Raw genomic sequence first — 20,333 nt, 5'->3', positions numbered from 1 at the left:
TCTCTGTGAGTTCGAGGCCAGCCTGGTCTACAAGAGCTAGTTCCAGGACAGGAACCAAAAATCTACGGAGAAACCCTGTCTCGAAAATCCAGAAAAAAAAAAGAAGAAGAAGAAGAATAGAGTGATGTAATGATTATTATACCTATTGGAGTTAAATACCTAATAGAGTTATGAGAACATTTACACATGAATTTATTCCATGCATCCTTGGAAAATTATGTATGAAGGCATTTATTTCATAAAATATTTTAAATTTGTTTATTTTTATTTTCTATGCATGAATGTTTTGCCTGCATGTATGTATGTGTATCATGTGTGCACCTAGTGCCTATATAGGTCAGGAATAAAGATATTGGATCGCTAGTGCCTATATAGGTCAGGAATAAAGGTATTGGAACTGGAATTGCATATGGTCATGGGCTACCATGTGGATGTTGGGCCACCATGAGGATGTTGGTTTCTAGGGACTGAATCCAGGTCTCCGCAAGAATAAATAGTATATTCTTAGCCACTGAGCCATCTCTCCAGGCCCTCATTAAATATCTTTTAAGAATAGAATAGGAATTCAAGATCTTCTCCTAATCTCAAAAACTGTTTAATGGGAGAAAGACGAGCAAAAAATTCTCAATGGCAAACAGTAAATAGGTTTCTAAGAGTTGTATGCAGCATAAAGGTCACAACTGTCTGGATTCCTATGAAGAGGCAGACTACTCTTGCTTGAAAATCGGGTAAAACAGAGAGAACGTGTGGTGGGGCTTCAGAGACTAGCTGAGCACTGGCTTCTCTCTGAAACTGGACCTAGTTTCTCTCTTGTTTCTTACATGGTATTAAATTAGGTTTTATTTTTTCTATGCCTACAAACTCTAAGTGCAGATTAGCAGGTGCAGAGGACAAAGACGCAGAAGAAAACAGAAATAATGTCAAGTGCCTGACTGTTTGGAAGCTTTTTAAGGCGTGGAAACAGCACTTTCTACTTCAGCAGGCACTTAGTGTTTTTCTGTATTGCAGCAAGCTATCAGACAGGGGAATGCAAACATGATCTTGATGTATCAAGGTTAAGTTGCATTACATATGCTGCACATATTCGAGGCAGCATTCAAAGCATTTTGGAAGGAATCCAATAAGAATAGAATACTTTTTCATCTATTCATTCATAGTCATACAATACACACAAAACACATAACACACACAACACATAACACACACAAACACACACAAACACATAACACACATACACACACAACACATAACACACACACATACACCAAGCTACACTTAGAGAACCTTCTCTCATATTCATGTCTTCCTCATTTTTGTCTTTTTAAAAACTTAACCTGAGTCTAATTAGTGCTGCCCCTTTGTCCACAGGCAGGACCACCCACTGTAGCCTGATCCACCTATCAGGGGCCACATCTGTAAAAAAAGTTGTCTTCCTCTCTCCTGGCAGCCATCAGCTACCAGTAGACCCTCAGCTACAGGAAGATGTAACGCTTCCTGAGCTTTGGAGGGAGGTGGCGTGACCCAGATGGTTCATTTGTGGCCAGTTGCTCTATAGATATTTATTCTCTGCCTGTTGACCAGTTGTGAGTCTCTGTATCAACTGTTGTCCCCTTCACAAACGTGCATTGCCAAGGAAGGCTGAGGGCCACACTCACCTGTGGGTGTAGAGAGGCGTGTATTTATTTAGGAGGGAGCTTGAGACTCTGCCTAAATAGCAAAATAATAATAGGTTTTTTTTTCCTTCCATGAGCTCCCCAGTCTAGGGCAAAATTTCAAGGCAAAATTGTCGCTGCTTTTTTTTTGGTGAGTGAATCTTAGCTTTTCCCTTGGTTTCCAGAGTTCCACTGTGGCACGGTCATCTTGAAACATCTCTTTGTGAATCTCTAGCCAATCAGCTCAGACCCGCTGTGTATTCTAGAGAAGAGACTAAAGCATTTCTGATTCCTGAGATGACTTTACCCCAGTGTCTTCTCTGTGGTTCCCGGAACATTTAATGACATTACTTGTGGATTTTGGCATGGACAACTTTCTCGTCCTTCTGCCCAACACAAGACAGCTTCCCTCGGTGGCAACCAAAGCCTGAATGTGATTTCTCAGCACCTCACCCATGCTTCTCAAAAACATTTGAACTCGGTGGTTTGCACGCTTAAATAAAACCCCGTTCTTTGTCATTGCCATCCAATAACATAAACAAAAGCTAGTCTGACTCACTCTAGACCGCCCTAGAGGATAAACTATCCTCTGTGTGTTCAGATTATCCCACAGCGTTGAGCCGAGTGGGCCATTACTACCTCACGGAGGGAGAGCTTTCAAAATGCAGCTCTATCATGGGTCAAACAGTCAAATGCCAGGGCTGGATTTTTTTCCTTAAGATCCAGATAATGCCCATTTATGACCATTAATAACATTTTCTTTATATAAACTGAGATAAGAGTAATAAAAAATGCATTCTGCTTCATAATATAATTGGATTGCCAATAGAGTTCAGAAATGAACTTTCTTATTGCGCATGGGATATTGCATGGTGGAAGGGTGGCCATCCGACCGCCCTCTCCCCAACCTTCCATTTCTCTTTTATAGAGAACCTGTAGTTTAGCCCGAGCCATATGCTATATCCCAGGAAGGCAGATCTCTGCTCTCCCCTTTAAAGTGCTTTGATTGTGCCTCTGGTAGTCAATGTGGCAAATGGTCTTCAGGGCGTTTCCTACATGTGTTCTGCAGCTAATTAGCGTCCCCAGGCCTCCTGTTTTCCTACCTCCGTGCCCTCCATGTGCTGAAGAGCTCAGTTCAAACACCAGGCACACGGAGAAGCATGGCAAAGCTCTGTTCTGCTTTGGGCATCTGTTGCAAGCAGGTTTTCCAAAGGATATCCTGTAGGAGATAAACCATTTCATTCGGCCAGGTTCCCTTTCCAAATCAGGAAACCCAGGGCCTCTGTGGAGGAAAACTCAGATAACGCTGTTGTGGCTGCACACAGAACACTTGTAAACCTTGTTGTCGGCATCTTTCCTACAGGTTCCATCCAGATTGTGTCCACTGACAGGTTAATGATGTGTTTTAGAGTGCTGTTTATGGAGAGCCAGTAGGGCAACTGGGACCCGAGTGCTCTAGGTGTTGCAGTGACCGTTCCCCCTTCCATGTCTCCTGCAGTTGATAACTCCCCATGCCATCCGTGTGCAGACACCTCCTCGGCACATCCCTGGCGTTGTGGAAGTCACATTGTCCTACAAGTCCAAGCAGTTCTGCAAAGGGACTCCAGGCAGATTCATCTATACAGGTAAGCAGGACTACAGATAGTCATTCCAGAGCTGGCATGGCCTCATGAGATGTGTGTTTTACTTGAATGTATATGTATGTATGTGTGTATATATATATATATATATATATATGTGTGTGTATAAATATGCATGTATTTTTTTTAAAAAGACTTGTTTCTGTTAAGACAGATTTTCCCATTTCAACAAATATAGGACGAAAGATATTGCAATGATTATTATTCCTAAAAGCTGATGTAGGTGGAATGATTTTGAATGATGAAATAATTGGTTAACTACGAAAAATAATATGAGAAATAAAAGAGAACAGGCGAACACTAGACTGGACCAAGGTCTCCCTAGCAGCTTGGCCAGCTTGTTGGAGTTTTCTTTCTAGCACTGAGTTGAGCTTTAATGAACAGTGCTCCTTTCTTCGAGCCAACATTTGAATTAAACACATTTGGTAGTTTTCATAGTTTATTCTGGGTTGGAGCTTTCTTCACTCCCCGGTAAACTGCACTCCCCCACTCTCCCCAACAGCTCTGGCACATGGCCCTGCCTTGTGGTGAGCAGCTAGGGTTACAGGGTGCATCTGAAATCCCTCCCACCAGGCACAGCCAATCAGGCAGGATCTGGACTGGCAGGATCTGGAAATACATGGAATGGGCAAAGCAAACACCCCAGGCTCTTTTTGACCATTCAGAATCTGCTATGGAAGGGAGCCGATGCTCAAAGGTGAGGCCTGGCCTGATGTTAAGGACCACACATGGCGTGGTAAATTCCAGGGCCCTTTGCTTCCCATCACCTGACTAGCTCCATCCATGATGTTTTCCCTCCGTTTATTATTGAAGGTCTACCAGGTTTTTCCAGGTAGAAGGGAAGTTGTTTTCACACAAAGGGTCTGGAGCGCAGAGCTGGTTCTGTTAGTACAGCCCAATTAAATCGTGTAATTCAATGGGCAGATTTCTTCTTTGTTGCAATCTTCTACCTCAAAGTGTCTTCTCCTCTAATTTTATACTGTGAACTAAACCAAGCATGCTCCATAGTCACCCAGTCTCTATCTCTCTCACAATGACAACACACACACACACCAAACAAAAATCTCAGATAATATATCTTGACCCTCAGAAATGCCTCCCAGCCCTTTAAACAAAATACAGGGTTGGTGCCTGCCTGCCGATTAGTTTTAGTTAATTGAAAATTATAGGATTGACCCAAGAGGAAAATTTTGTTTGCACTCCAATCACTTTTACAAATTAAGGAAAATTACCACAATTTTGTTTAGCTCAGGTTTCACACTGAGTTCACGAAATTAGCTCAGCCATCCCAACAAAGTCAGCACTTCGTTAGTGAGTACTTGAAAAAAAAAAAAAAAGAAGTCGATCTGGAGTTTTGCGGTGTATACAAGCGAAGCATAGAGAAAGCTAGGATGCTTTAGAGAAGTGGGCCAAGTGTTTTTAATTAGGCTCATTGGTTCAGCATAAGTTTTGAAGAAAATCAAAATAGCAGATTAGCTGTTTCTTTTAAATTTAGGATTTCTTGCCATTCATTTTTCCCATGAGAACTTTCACATAACACTGTATTTTTTCTTTTTCTTTCATTCATTCTTTCTTCTTCCTCTTTTTTCTTAAATAAGCCTCATTATGGGCTTGCAGGAAAAAAGACCAATTGAAATTTCTGATACTGTAACACTCCCCACCGTCATTCCCAGGGATGGGAGTTTTTCAAAGTGTTCCTAGCTGGACTTGCTGTTCTGGAACATATTACAAAACCACAGAGGCCAAATGTTTTCTCTGAGGACTTTGGACTGTGTTTTTGGCCAAAAACATTTAGGCCTTGCTGGTTGCTTATTTACTCTGCCATTAAGAACAAGAAAGAAAGAAAGAAAGAAAGAAAGAAAGAAAGAAAGAAAGAAAGAAAGAAAGAAAGAAAGAAAGAAAGAAGAAAATGCTTATGGGGTAGGAGGCACCAGAAGCAGTCAGCCATGGTTTCCTCTTTGGTGACAATGTCCTTGCTCATTAATGGTTCCATTTTGTGGTCAGGTCTCATTTAGAAGAAATTATTTTTAATCAGTGCTCAACAAAATATGCCCTCGAGCTACCTGGTCATACATGTCTTTTAAAATCATTACCATTACATTACTTAAATTCTCAAACAAAACAAAACACCTCCCCCTTTAAAAAAGCAAAACAAAACAAAACAACATACCACCACCAGGAACAACAACAAAACCCAAGGCAAACAAAAAACCTTAGGGACTGACCAACCCCACCATTATTTAAGTTTCTTTTTTTTTTTTTTTGAAAAAAAAATTCAAAAATTGCCTGCCATCAATTTAAGAAATCACATCTTAGGAAATCTGTGTCACACTGGAATTAAAATGAGAGATAAAAACAGCAGCTCTGTAAGCTGGGGGAAGTAACTACGTAGGAAAGTGTGTCGATATGCTCACGTGTGGGTTTAAAGAGACAAAAGCATTCATGCCTTCAACTGGGGGCAATTGACAAGAAGACACCTTTTGAAATGTACTCTAGGAGGGAATCTAACCTCTTCATGTGCTAGAAAAATAAAAGTAGAAAGAAATCAGGACAAAGACTCCTTGGCTATTAATCGTTATGATGACATCACATGGTTTTCACCAGGGAACTTCTGATCCTTGTAATCACTGGCATGTGCTTGTCCTTTTGAAGGCTCCTTAGTGCTGGCTAGGCTCCCAGCTCTTGTGGTTTATTCCGTTACCTCTGTGTTTGTCACTGCTTACTAGTGAAGGTGGAGATAAGGGGTCTCAACGCCTGTCTGTTCTTCATGTGCACACAACAGGTCATTGTGTGAGCGCAAGCCCCTCTGTTGCCCATTCCCAGGAGTTCACTGCCCACTTTGCTCTCTAATCCGTACTACTTCAAGATGTGAGGCTCACCTTTCTGGATTGGGAAACTAATCTTGATTCTTAATGGAACATTACTGGTATTGTTCCCCTTTAAAAGAATGAAGGAAATATCGCAGAACTGAAAACTAACGCTCCAATGAAGGTACTTCCACTGTTAGTTTGGATATAGGAATGTGGAAGGCTCTAAAATTCTACTTTCAGCAAAGGCAGAAAGTAAAATCAGACAGGAACACCCTGGTCTAGTCGATGCAAATAAAGACAGCGTTTTGGAGGAAGTGGTCTGACTAAACACAGATTGGCTGAAAAGCGGCCTCATTTTTAAGGTTGCTGGGCACAACCCTCCATTGCTGGACCTCAGACTAGAGCATTCTTGTGCTCTAGATATATGATGTTCTTGAATTTTCCCAATCAGAATCATGGAAGAGAGTTGGGTCCTGACTTAAATAGAACATAGAAGCCCAATAGCACTGGCCCGGTCAAACTTTATTGTGTCTCATTAACTCATTTGCAAATGTGGGGGCCAGGCTGATCATACATGTTAAAAGTTTCTAAATAGAAGAAATTAAAACCCCATCTAGCCATAGTATTATTTTCAGAGTCCCGTGATCCTGTGTCTGGTCAGTCCATCTAGGTAGACCAGGTAAAGACCACAGGACTCCTGACCAGATCTCACTGGTCAGGTCAGGTCTGCCCAACATGTTCATGATTCACACCCCTTATTTTCTTATAGCCATTTGGTCTTTAAATGACCCATTTCCTTTAGGAGTATGATAGTTCCTCCTAATCCTTCAGTGAACTTGGATGCTACTGAAAGTTTCTTAGTAGCTGTTAGCAGTTTCTTCAAAATTCTTAGAACTGGGTTTTCTAGTAACAAGTGGCCACATCTAAAGTTAGCACTTTGCTTTCATTCTAGTAACTTCTTCATGGGAAAGGCCTCTGTGTCCAGGGAAAATGAGGGGAAAAAATAACAAAAGGACCACAGGATAATGTTTGACCAACTCAGGGCTGCACTCCCAATCAGATCCCTCCCCAAGCTGGTGAGGGACACTGGTGAGAATCCGGACAGTTCTGCCGGTTTTCAGCTTAGGCTTCCTCTCATAATCTTTCTGCCTTCTACTTTCCCATTTTAGCCAAATTCACCCAACTTGTGGCTACTGAGGAAGAGCCAGTGCAAATAGTGTATTCATTTTGGAATGAAACTTCTTCCTGAAATCCTTCCTGTTAGTGTTTCTCATCCCTGGGCGATTCAGAACAACACTCTCTGTCCACGGGATGGGCCATACAGACAAATATGTTCTGTGGCTCTTGATGACTCTGTTTTCATTTCCCCCCATCCTGATCACAGTAGGTTTAACCCTCTGCCAGTAAAACAGGGCAGTGAAGGGATTCTCCCAGAGAATAAACGCTATCACCTTGGGGCGAACAAAATCATTCTCTTTAAGTAGGAGGCAGAGAGCTAGAACCCAATCAATCTCCTGTTCTGTAGTTTTATCCTTATGTGAACTCCTTGCTGCCTGAATTTTCTGAAAAGCCACTATCTCATTATTGCTCTGAGGAGAAACATCCCTGTTTGCTCACTAGACGTAAGGTTGCCAGGCAGCGCCTTTGCCTTGGCATTTGTAGTTCCCCCAGCTTTGCCATGCTGTCTTCGCAGCTCCTCACCATGCCTCAGACTCATTCTGTATTTAACTACCAGGGGCACGGCAATTGCCTTTTGCGTAAGCACATGCGGGACTGTTCTAGCTCTGCTCCTCTGACTGTTCTCTGCCCGCTGCACTTACCTGGATGAGAGATGTAGCATAGATTCTTACTTGCCTAGGACCCCTGTTGTTTTCACTGTAAGATGGACTAGTTCGAATAGGTAGCTTTGCTATTCCCCGTAATTTGTCGTAATCGGCAGGGGAGTTGCTGTCACTGGATCTCTCTGCTCCTGTGCAATTAGACCACCCCTTCATCATTAGCTTCCTTATGTTCAGAGCTCTCTTCCTATATTGTCTGTGGATAAAACAGAGAGGGAATCCAAAATAGGCCCACTAATGTGATAGAGAGAGAGAGAGAGAGAGAGAGAGAGAGAGAGAGAGAGAGAGAGAGAGAGCGAGAGCCTTTCTCAGTCCTACATGAAGTCGTAAGCTGTGTTGAAGCAACTTGACTTAGCATCTCCCGAGGCTGTGATAGGTGTGCCCTGATAATTGATTAACATATTGCCCAGGATCAATGGTTCCTCATTGATTGCTGTAATCTGGATGACATGGGCTGTAAATAGAAACTGTTAATTAAGAATCTATCCCTCTGCACTTGACATTTGCATGCACAGGCTACAATAGTTGGGGATTCTGATAAAGAAGAAATGGGTTGAGGTCTGTTGGTATAAATATTTTTCATTTCCTCACCTATAAAATGGAGACGTTTTAATAGTGTTTGTATTGAAAGAGTAAATAGGTCAGGTAGATAATGTAGTTCTGATGGTACCTGGCCTGGTAGGAGTGCTGCCTAAAAATAAATTCAGAATGTGACGAACAAGCAGTGGGAAGGTTGTTTCTATTAAAAAAAATATAGCCAAAGAACTGGTCATTTGAGCCTACTTTGATTAACAGTCCATGCATCTCAGTTTTCCCTGCCATAGAAAACGTTACTTCTTTCTTGGCTGTGGAGTTGGTCTCAAAATACGTGGGTTCAGTTCTGATTTGCCCCTTCCTATTGTTTCTTTCTCTGTTAGAAAAATGCTTGCAAATTCCCTGTTCTGTTCTAGGTGATGTTCTAAACCAGTTCTAGGCAATGTCTGAAACTTGAGTCAAAGCAGACAGGGTGCCCGTTTTCATTGATCTCATGGCCTTAGAGGTGACATGGATGTCCCTAAGTCAGCTACATCAACCCTGGGAACTATCCAACAACAAGGTGTCAGATATGCACACAGGTCAGAGGTCATTCCCACCTGGAAAGGAGATGGGAGCTGAGATTTGAAGGATGACTAGGAACCTATGCAGGAATCAGTGCAGGGTGGTAGGTTTGCTGGGCAGACAGAAAGTTCCAGAGATGGTGTGTGTAAGAAAACACTGAATGGGACTGTTCCACGAGCGACAGTTGATGCTTATCTTTAGAGCTGAGGGCAGATCTCAGAGTCTCTGAAATGCCAGACAGTTGGCCATGACGTTTATGATTTTTCAAACTTGTAGAAGGACAGACGGCAGACCAAGCCGGGAGTTGAAAGTCTTCCTGAAAGGTCTTTGAAGTCACCAAGGAAAGCTATGTGGCAGCTTGGGTGTAGGTGGTACTTAGTGGGGATGGGATGCGGTGAGAGAGGGTTCAAGAGCAAAGAGTGGAAAGACAGGTCGGGTGGCCAGCGGGGCAGACAGAGGATTTCAAGCGAGCAGATGTTTTGCTTTCTTAAGCTTGATGATGGTGGAGCTGTGACTTTGTTTGCTGGGCTTCCTGAGGGTCTTGTAATGTTCAAGCAGAGTCTGAAGATACACAATGGCGATATTCTATGCTCATATTCATTGTTCAATAGACAGACTCATGAAGTATGGAGGACAGAAGGAAAGAGCCTGTTTTCTTGCCTACTTTGCTCCTCCTCCTCCTCTTCTCTTCTTCCTCCTCTTCCTGCTTCTCTTCCTCTTCCTCCTCCCTCCTCTCTCAGTCAGATTGTTTTCCTTTAAGATGCAGCTACGGGAGAGAGTATGTGATGGACCCTTGCCTTGCGGTTCTATATCAGCGCTGTCCTGATTGGAAAAGACTCAATAAATAAAGAAAAATTCAGAGGCCGCTCCTGTCCACATGCCTTAAAAATGAGCCTGAGAGAGCTGTTCACATAAAAGGAAAGAATTCAGGGCAGAAAGAATGCTTCTTTCTTTTGTTTTGATGCAAAGAATAAGTCCCAACCCTCTTCTCCACCAAGGGGAAGATTTATTTTTACAAAACGTGATTTCCCTCTCTCTGATTTTATATGTGTTGATGGGAGGGGTAATTTGGAATCTACTGGCATATGTACAGTTAAACCCTGTGGGTACCATAATAGGCGCAACAACCACAATCTGTAAAAGTAACCATTGTACCTCAGTGACATCTACGAAATGAAAGCCGTTTCTTCAAAGAATAAAGCCAGTCTGAAGGAAGCATATTATTTTGCATATTTTATGTATATACTTTCCATGAAATATGACCCTTATTTCCTATTTGGAGTGGAGTGTAATCAGGACATGAGTAGCTACTGTAACGGGATCATTAAAAGGAATATTTTCCCTGACATTAGAGGTCTAAATGACCACAAGGCCTCATATACAACCTTGGCTTTTTCCTGTCTCCTCAGAGTTAATAAGTGATAAGGCCAGGAGAGAGATAAATCACAGAAATCCCTGTCCAAAGAAAACATATTGACTATAGCCAAGCAAATAACAGACCATAACCAGCGGTCCCATTCATCATCCATGTAATAGGGACATGAAGTATTTCCTACCCACAAACCGTATAGAAGGAAAAGGCCTGCCTGGGTCTGAGGCATGCGATTTGGTTATTAACGGACATGAACTATTTGTCACATGACTTTAATCTTTAGGACGTGTTGCCATTTCTAAACTAGAAATTGCTGGTGAAGGATTAGAGAGCTATTAGCAATGAACGCAGGACCTGAGCTTCCTATGGATTCTAGGTGCGGTAATACAATATGAGACGGTCTTGGGTGGCTAATCTCTTTAGTGTGATATAACATGATTTGGTTTCAAAGCCAATAAAGTATTTGGAAGTTTTCAAAGATGCTTTATCTTTTTTTTTACTTTTGTTTTTCTTTTCTTTTCTTTTTTTTCTCCCAAACTCCAAATCGTGATAAATTTACCCTTCTGCCTTTGAACTATGTATCTGGAAATTTCTCCTAACGTCTTGGGGTGGGTGAGGAAAAGGCAGCTCTACTTGTTGTCTTTTCATAAGATTTATTCCCACTGCTTACAGAGGGCTATTTTCTGTTCTGCTTTTCCATGTTTGCAATGCCGCAGATGCTAAACCTCTGTCCATTGTTCAAGGTAACGACAAGAGGGCGCCCACTGGGCATTAAAACTTGTTTTTCTTTCTTTCTTGCAAAACACTACATGCTTCTGTCAGATAATTTAGGAAGCACCAATTAAAATTAGGTAAAGTAATATTAAAATTGACCACATTCCTACCAGCTTTTTAAGCATAAACACTCTATAAAAGTGAGCCCATAATTTTATTTTAATGACATATATCTTATAGGCTTTTTTTTTTTTTATCCCATATGGGTATGTCTACCTCATTCCAAAAATACCTTATATAATATTAAACTGAGGTTTGTTTTGTTTATTTTGTCATTTAACGACACATCAGGAAGACCAGAACGAAATTTAAAACGAGTTCTAATCTCTGGTGGTCACTTCGTGTGTCATCGGGACTTTATAAGACACATCCCAGTCTCTATTAGACACCTCCTGATCTTCCTATTAAAGAAAAACAGCTTGCATTTGTGTCCTAGTCTCTTTGATTTTGGAAAAGCCACAGCACAGGATCAATAGTCCTAGACCTTGGATTCTTTGGCAGCAGGGGGAGGGGGAGGGTGTGGCTGGGAGGCATGTCAAGATGCAGAGACTGACTGACAAAATGGCTGGGATTCATCATGGGGTCTATGTGCTCCAAGAATCCGCTGTTCCTAGAGGTTGGGACCACCCCAAGACATGTAGTTGCAACTGGAAGCTTTCTGTGTAAAACCTGGATGACCTCCAGGGTCAGTTAATCCTGGGCACTGTCCTAGGCTCTGTCAAGTAGGACTATACTTTCCTAAGAATAAATGGGAGTCATCCGAGCCCCTCAATCTGCTTGCAACTTCAGTCCAGAACTATAACCCTGGACAGTCTGAGAGAGATCCCTCCCACCATCCCCAGTCAGGATGTGGAATTTGAATTCCTCTTTTCTCTTCTCCATGGCTCTTCCAACTCTTGGGGTTCCATCATCGTTCCATATCTCCCCACTAACTCTCTCTGTTCCTTATTAGCTACATCTTCTTTCTCTCTGTGATACTAAGATGCAAAACACACCTGCCTATTGCACCCCCTAAAACAAGTATTAGTCGGGATCCATTTTTAACACTACAAGACAAGGAAACTGACAAAAGCAAGGTCGTTCTTGGTTATTTTTTTTCTTTCTTTCAGTCTAGTAGGTGGAGGAAGGATTCAGACCCTGTTGAGGGACACCAGGCTGGGCACTGAGGAAACCCCCGAGGAAGTTACTAGACCTTGTTAACATGTGCAGACTCCCAGTTCCCCGAAATTAGGTTGCTGATGAGGGAAGAACATTGCCATTTCTAGGAAATATGAGCCCTAAATACCGCAATCAAATTATAGCATTGTGAACATATTATATTATAAACTCACATAGATATTTTTAAAAATACAGACAAAAATACCATCACCCCTCATTCCATCCCTTGGAGAGGACCACTGTTAGTATTTTTTGAGTAGTATTATTTTTCTATGTGTACTCATAAGTGTTTTATCAGAGTGAATCAGAATATTTTATTTTGTAGTTTTGCACGGCGCTTTGTAGTTTCAATGACAAAACAGTTCTTCTCAAAGTCCAAGTTTTGCTTGAATATATTTAAGCGGCTGTGTAGCTAGCAGTATGGATATGGCATTATTTATTTAATCATTCCCCTACCATTGGACAGCACACTTGCTTCTTTCATAGAACTTTTTATATACTATCTGCTGGATAATAGCATAGTACTGACTATAGTGTTTTCTACTTAAATTTAACTTTAAGATATTTACCAGTTCCAACGATCTAGTGAAATGATGGAGTGTCTACTTAAACTACCTCACATATTTAGCTATGGTACACTTTAGAAATCAAATGCTGTATAGTGTTTATGAACATAACTTTTTCTGATTTTAAAATTTCTGCTTTTATTCATATTATCTATCCGTGTGATCTTTGCTGTCAGTATTTTTAATATAAAAGCCAAAACCATTCATTGTCCAAAATAACAACTTTCAGAGTCCAATACATTAGCATATGTCTGTCATTTCTGGATTCAGAAGACTATAGCAATGAGATTCAAATTGCAAGACCAGCCTGGGCTACATAGCATGAGACTGTCAAAAGAAAAAAGAAAAGAAAAAGGAAAGTAAAAGAGAGGGGGGTGGTTTCCTTATGACATCTTCCTACATACACACATATTATTTATTTCTATTGTATTTATCTCACTACTCTCTGGATTTATCCCCCTTCATACTGGTCCTCATCCCCGATGGTTCCCCTTCAACTTTTCTATCTTTAAAAACTTTCCCACAGTTGAAAGAAAACCTTCAGTGAGCTGTGTAAGTCCACTGGACTTTGTAACTCTTTCTCCGGCTTTCCATCACTGTCCTGGGAGATAAGGCTCCTTTAGGGTCTGCGTACCATATTGTCTCTAGAAGCTTTATCATACAACATGTAGCCATTTTTTAATTTTTCTTTTATTTCTAAACATAAACACTGTTAGCAGTGTTTTCAAAAGCTTTTAAAAGGCTTTATTAGGCTGTGACAGTAACTCTGTGGTAGAATGCTGGCCTAGCATGCAGAAGGTCCTGGGTTCAATTACCAGCACCGTAAGACAGATCGATTAATCAATGAACGAACCAGCCAACAAACTGAAATTAAAAAAAATATTTGTAGGGAGTTTATATAGCGAGAGGCTGGTTTCATAGGAATAGTTATTACATTTATGTTGATTTCCTATTTTACTTTCTTATCATGGCTTACTGTCTTACCTCTGTGGCATTCCATGCTGTTGCTAAAGACAACGTAACTGAGTAGCATGCATCAAATATATATTGAAGAAAATATATTATTTTTGGATGGGGAGCCATCTCTTCTTGTTAACAGCAGCTCATTTGTATTGTTTCCCTTCACTGAGTCATCTGCCATATGCGATTCTGGTCATGAATTGAATGTTCTAACCCACATCATCTTTTCAGTGTTTTCAACCTGAATAAGCTTGGTCCTCCTTCTTCTATGGGCCTCATTATTCAGGGCACTGAAAGTGCAGATGGTTACCACACACTAATACAAAGCTCGAGATTTCCTATAACATCTCTCGGTGGTGAGAGCAGACAGGGGCTGGGAATCCCTAAATCATAGGCAGAACCAAAACCAGAAGCGTACACTTCCCTTTCTACCTCCTGCTCCTCGACCTCGCACATGCAATCATGCATCTTCTTCCTGAGCACATCAACTGTGGTTAACTTTCCATAGCGGGGGGGGGGGGGGGAGGCCTGGCCTGCTGGACTCAGCCACCTGGGATGAGCTCCAGCGGTTAGCATCAGGAAGCACTGACTCCCAGGCAATATGGAGCTAATTTAGATCTTTGGTTAATGTCAAAAAGACTTTCAGATTTAAATATCAGTACAGAGAATGACCTCTGCAGTTGTTCAGCATGTGCGCACACGCACACACACACACACACACACACACACACACACACACACACCTTACTTCCTGCAGTTCCAACTGACTTTTAGAAGAGCCGTGGGGGCCAGGCTGAATTCTTCAGGGTCTGGGAAGTTTGTGTGGGTTGTTGTCAGCTGCGTTAGGGATGCTGGTCTGTCTTGGGCGTCTTGGAATTCTTGAAGATGACAGACATGCACCGTGTCTCACTCTGCTCTGCTCAGAGGATCTAAGGTGATGATAGTCAAAAGGCTTACAATTTTCACTTAATAAAATCACCAACAACAGAGGGAAAAAAAATGCCTTGGGACTTGTCAGGAAGTAATGTCAGTTGCCAAAAAACAAGCCTGGCCACCGAAGCCCTGAATGTCATAGCTCTCTTCCTCTTACGTTGGTAAAGAGATATAAACAGATTTAAATACAGTGTCACAATTAAGCGTTTCTCACTCCTCATATTTTAAAAAATGAGTCTTAGGAAGAAATGAAGTGTTTGTTTGTTTGTTTTTATAGGGTTTTAGGTCACCCAGTGATGGATCTGATATCAGATCTCCATCCTCCCAAGCCCACCCCACTTCTCCCCAGCTCAGATTCACACCCACACAAGGGACTTAGCTGCTTTTGTTCCACCCTTTACTTTGAATACACTACGCTAATTAGAAAGACACTTCTAGATTCTCAGGCAGATTCCTGGAATAGTGGCCCTTTGGCTCCAAGCTGTGCTTTGATCTTATCCACCACCGCACTTACGGCAGCTAACATGATCTCAGTGCCTAGCACAGAGCACAGAGCAAGGCACGGCAAGTATTGGGCAAATCAGTGAATGGATGGAGACAGGCAGAGAAAGCCAAGTTGTATTCATAAACGCATGCGACGTAAGGCTGCCAGATGACCCAGTTAGCTGAGCGGCTGAAGACTTGATAGATGGCACAAACCAGGCTCGCGGACTTTTTTAAAGACTTAGGTGAAGTCACAAATTGAGCTGGCTTTCCTGTCTCACGCCCTTTTCTTCTGCCTGTCACTTGTAAACTTGTCTCTGCACTATGCATGTCCTTTAGACTTGTTGGGTTCTTTAAAAACTGGCCCAATTTCTTGAAACTTTTCTAATCAATCCGAGACTCCCGTTTTCTCCTCTTCAACGCGAGGGTTGTTGTGGGATGACCATGAGGATGTAATAAGTAAGGCCTGACAGGAGGAAAGCGTAGCCTGGTGTACAGTGTATAATAAATGCTCACTTAATGGGGAATCTTATCAAGGATGAATCCATAGGGAACCAGGGAGGGAGTGGAAGGAATCTAAGAGCCAGAGGATGAGGGGACGTGCAGCAAAAAGATTTCTTCTGGCCGTAACATAGCCATTGCACTCATGAACTGACTGTAACTTGTGGTTATTTTCACTAGATTTCTTTAAGATTAGGCCCATTTACATTTCATCAAGAATGGGGGAGGGCTCCATGAAGCTCCACCCCTTCCAGACAATTAACATTTGTCGGGGAAGGAGGTGTTTTATTCTTTTTCATTTTTTTTAGTGATGTAATCACTGATATGTGGCCCTTGCTCTGTTGAATAATCTCCCACCCTGTACTGAGTGACCGCATCCAAGAGGAACATGAGCATTGGAGGATAACTTGCTGTATGGTGTGCCAAGGGAGCAGGCAGGGATGACGGAGCGGACTGCAGGGTGAAAATGATGAGAGCTCATAACATAAACATATGACACGGTCCAAAAAGAAAACAATGCATTAAAAAAGAAGGAAAGAGAGAATCTGCAAGAACACACTTCAGTACATCTGAGTTTTAGAGAGGGGAGGGTCCCCAGAGACCACCCGGACCAGTCCTGGTATTTAGCAAAGGAAGCACCTGAAATTCAGGGAGGGGAAAAGCCCCTCCCAAACTGAGACAGGATTGATCTGCACACAGGAGCAAAGCAAATCATATACAACTGGATTTGCTGTTTTGTCAATGGAGTCTTAAATATCCGAATCGTCCAAGTCATCAATTTTCTGAATGCATATAAGACTCATGTACCCAGCATCACCATGGCTGTTGACCAGCTGCTCTTTAATATTTTAAGCATGCCAGTCTTTGAGCAAACTCTCAGGGAAAGCCTGGAGTCCTACACATACTGGCTTCTTTGGGCCTTGCAACATGTGACATTTTCAGGATTTTCAGGAAGGATGCCATAGACTGTCCTGTTCCGATCCATTTCCATCCTTCTTTTTCTGCTGACTAAAGAAAGGGGAGCTTTTCTTCACCCTTTGGTAAATCGAAATTCTGTGGAAGAGCCACGTGCCATTTTCACTGTGGGCGACACCTGGTCATACGGGGCCAAGGGTGTTTGTTTCCTTTACCCTGACTTCGTAGATGTCTGGCCCCATACACACTGTTGGGAAATCTCACTGGGACTGAAGGGCCATTTTCTCAAATCCTAATCAGGCAGGGTCCTGGGGGCTCTACCTGAGCTTTCCATCCCGCTCTGCTCTCCTAATCAAATGCCCGCAGAGACTAGGGATATTCCTATTGAACCAGAACCTCCGGGGACCCTCCATCTTGCTGTGAACTCTGTATCTCTTCATTGGAACCAACTAGATAAGAAGTCACATAGCCTTTGTTGTGTTTAGTGATCTTCATGGACCTGGAGACCAAGTCATCAGGGGCGATAAGAAAAATATTTGAGTATGACAATGATCAGACCCGAGCCATAAACATCCCGGGAAGGGATTCCCATGTGTGTGAGCTCAGTGGCCTGTTCTTATTATGTCTGGATGTCCAGGCTGATCACGAATGGGGGGCATGGTGTTTCAGCTGGGTTTGCTGCTGTTAGAAGTGGGGGGTGTCATTACTCTCTCAGGGGCATACCCCAATGCATTAAAACAAGCAAACCAATAACCAAGGTTATCCAAGAGATTTCTGCTTTAAGATTTATTAGAGGCTTGCTACTAGAATTCAAATTAAAGAAAATATTATTTGAGGGATTTCCTAAAAAGGGCCTTCAGTTGTGGGTAAAAGTAAAAATAATGGCCAGTTGTCCACTGATGCTCAGTGTAATGACTAAAAAGTAAAATATATTCATTCCAATTTCCCAACAGCAGCTAATTAAGGGTAGCTCATTTTAAAACAGACCTAATTTAATCCACTAATATAAGTATTCAATTAAAGTTGTTGCTGCTGCTTTCTTCTCAGAATGCCTCCTTCCTACACTTACATATGATGCATTCATAGTAGGAAGCCTTCTAGGGTTCAAGTGGTAATGAACGTGCTTTCGGGACTTCATAATTGCCTAAATTAAATAATATGCATGGAAATGGAGATTTGAGTGTAAATGTGCACCCCGCGATGCTATAAGAAAATGAGGCACTATAGCCCAATATTTCTCAGCCAATCAGAATGAAGCCCTTGTCATTTTCTTCTATACCACTCAGAATAGTTTATTGCATTATTAAATACATGTTACAAGAAGCACATTGTTGTTTAAGACTCATTGATTTAAGCAGAACTGTTCTTATAAAGTTCCATAGACTTTTACGTAAAAAGAGAAAAGCCCATATAAAATTATAAGGCTTTAAATATAACAGCCTATAATATGAGTCTCCCATTTTCTAAAGAACCCACCAAAAATTTCCTAATGAGTTTATTAGAACGACTGTTTGTGGATTCCGGGATGTCATGGCTAATTATATAGAATGGATTTAAGCATCTCTTTAATGGAATCTGCTGCTTAACTCACCAGAACTATGTTCCCGAGCCTTCTGCATTTACAATGATCTGACTTTATTCTTATTTTGGGTGGCATTAAAAAGAAATGAAAGCCTATGATTCTGCCTCATCTTCAGATGGATATAGCGAAAAGTACAGTGCTTATTATGAAGTTAATGTGAATTACCATGTTACCATGTAATGGCCACTGGCTGCACCATGATTATTTAGTTACCACTGAGCTTCCTCTGCCAAATACCATACATTATTGCATAGAAAGCATAGCGTCCCATCATCATCCCGGAACTCATGGAGGGGAGCAGAGTTCCGTCTCTTAGACACTGTGGATGTTCACGTCTTAATAATCAACTTCGGAGCAACCCAACAGCAGACTAGGGTACGAGCTTATAGGACTTGATTTGCTGATGTTTAAACACTTAGCTATAGGAGCCAATTAAATCTCTCCAAGGTGCGCAGAAGGATCTCTTTTGTGAGAAATGATTTAAAAGGATTACATTGGCCCAGTAACTGGAGGGGAGAAGAAAGCATTAGGACTGAAATCTCAGATGCAAAGTGCTGGTCACCCCGCCTCTCTTTGTGTTGTTTTCAGCTGTGTGCTGTCTGGTCAGCTGCTGTTTTATAGGACGGATGTGCACTTCTGTTTTGCAAGCCCAGGGTTATGTTAAACTTTTCTCTGTGAAACCTACCCTCTTCCCTGCTTTGGCTATCGATTGTGATGTGCCTTTACACAAGGCCTTGTGCCTAAAAGAGTAACACAAAACAAACAAAACAAAACAAAACAAAAAAACTGATGTCAGGACATTCTGTTCCTCTAAGATATTGCATCTTATTTAGTGTACCGGAATTCCCAGTTTAAAGTAATCGCAAAATTTATGGAGAAACGGATAAAAAAGGTTGTAAAATATTGATTTGGGGAAAATAATAACACAACTCATCTATAATAAGAAGAAAAATGAAGCAATAATTCAGGGGGTATCGAGCGACTTGCTGCTGGCAGTATTGATCCAGTCCTTTACGGGCTCAGATCGCACCTGAGATTGCATGGAAAGAAAGAACAGCATTCCTTCGCTCATTATTTCTCAGATACCATCGCCTTGTTACACGGGTCCTGCAGAGCTAGAATTGTTGTGGCTGGGAGAGTGGGGCCCGCAGTAATAATAAATAAATAAATAGCGCACAAATCTATACGGCCTTAAAGCCACCATGCCTGGTCTTAACACATGGGATCCGGGTGTATAAACTCTTACTTGCCTCGAGCAGCTAATGACAGCTTCTAGGCCGCAGGGTTCATTCAGGGCCCAAGGAGAACTGCACCTGATTATAATGGGGTCCCGTGTTTGGAAGGAATACTTGTCTCTAGGAAGGAAACCCGCATCTAATGTCTTTCTTGTTAAGATGCTAAACTGGAAACAATGCATGTATGTTGCCCTGGGCCATGAAAAGTGTCGCCATTTGATTCAATGGGTTATTGTTATATGTTTAGAGACACATCTTTTTGAACTAGCTGGGAGAATACTTCTGAGAAAGTCTTTATGGATGTGTTCGTGTTTATCCATTGTGAGTTTGTGGTCTGCAGAAACCATACACCTCTAAATTTATTTGTCTTTTTTTTTAAGGCCTTGAGAGGCAAATCAGCTTGGTGATGTACTGACTTGACAGTAACCCCTCCAAGGGGCAAACTGCATTCTCTAATTCAAGAATTTCAAGTTCTTTCTAGATCCTAAGATCACCTTGCATGGAGTGTTAAGGAAGCAGCAGTGTTTGGGTCTCCCATTCCTGATTATTCTTGTGCAGGGAAAGTGTGCAATAACATTCAATTTCCACCTGAATAGAAAGTTTCAGAGTGCTTATCATGTCTTACAGTCATCTAGGTACCCTGCAAGGGGAAACTCCTGCTCTGGAGCCATCCACATTCTAGAAAGGAAAAGAAGGGAAGGCCTGGGGTGAGAGCAGAGAAGGACACAGTCTCCTTGGAAAGGTCATCTGGAGTCCACAGAGGTGTGGATCTGGTTCCGGGCACACTGGGAGGCAGGCTCCTCTAACGGTCTGATG

General features: G+C 41.9%; 1 protein-coding gene across 4 annotated transcripts in view; it reads left to right on the top strand.

Annotated features, from left to right (window-relative positions):
* Ebf1 (EBF transcription factor 1) overlaps positions 1–20,333 on the top strand; it is a 398,525-nt gene that overhangs the window by 316,377 nt on the left and 61,815 nt on the right. For all 4 annotated transcript variants that reach the window (XM_026789805.1, XM_026789807.1, XM_026789806.1 and 1 more), the window contains exon 10: positions 3,151–3,277. In XM_026789805.1, coding sequence (XP_026645606.1) covers positions 3,151–3,277 — 127 coding nt within the window. The remainder of the gene's footprint in view (positions 1–3,150; positions 3,278–20,333) is intronic.

This window comes from Microtus ochrogaster, unplaced genomic scaffold (genome assembly GCF_000317375.1).
Source record: "Microtus ochrogaster isolate Prairie Vole_2 unplaced genomic scaffold, MicOch1.0 UNK30, whole genome shotgun sequence".
NCBI classification, from domain to species: Eukaryota; Metazoa; Chordata; class Mammalia; order Rodentia; family Cricetidae; genus Microtus; species Microtus ochrogaster.
The sequence above is the reverse complement of the archived record's forward strand: the minus strand, read 5'-3'. Positions and strand labels throughout refer to the sequence as shown.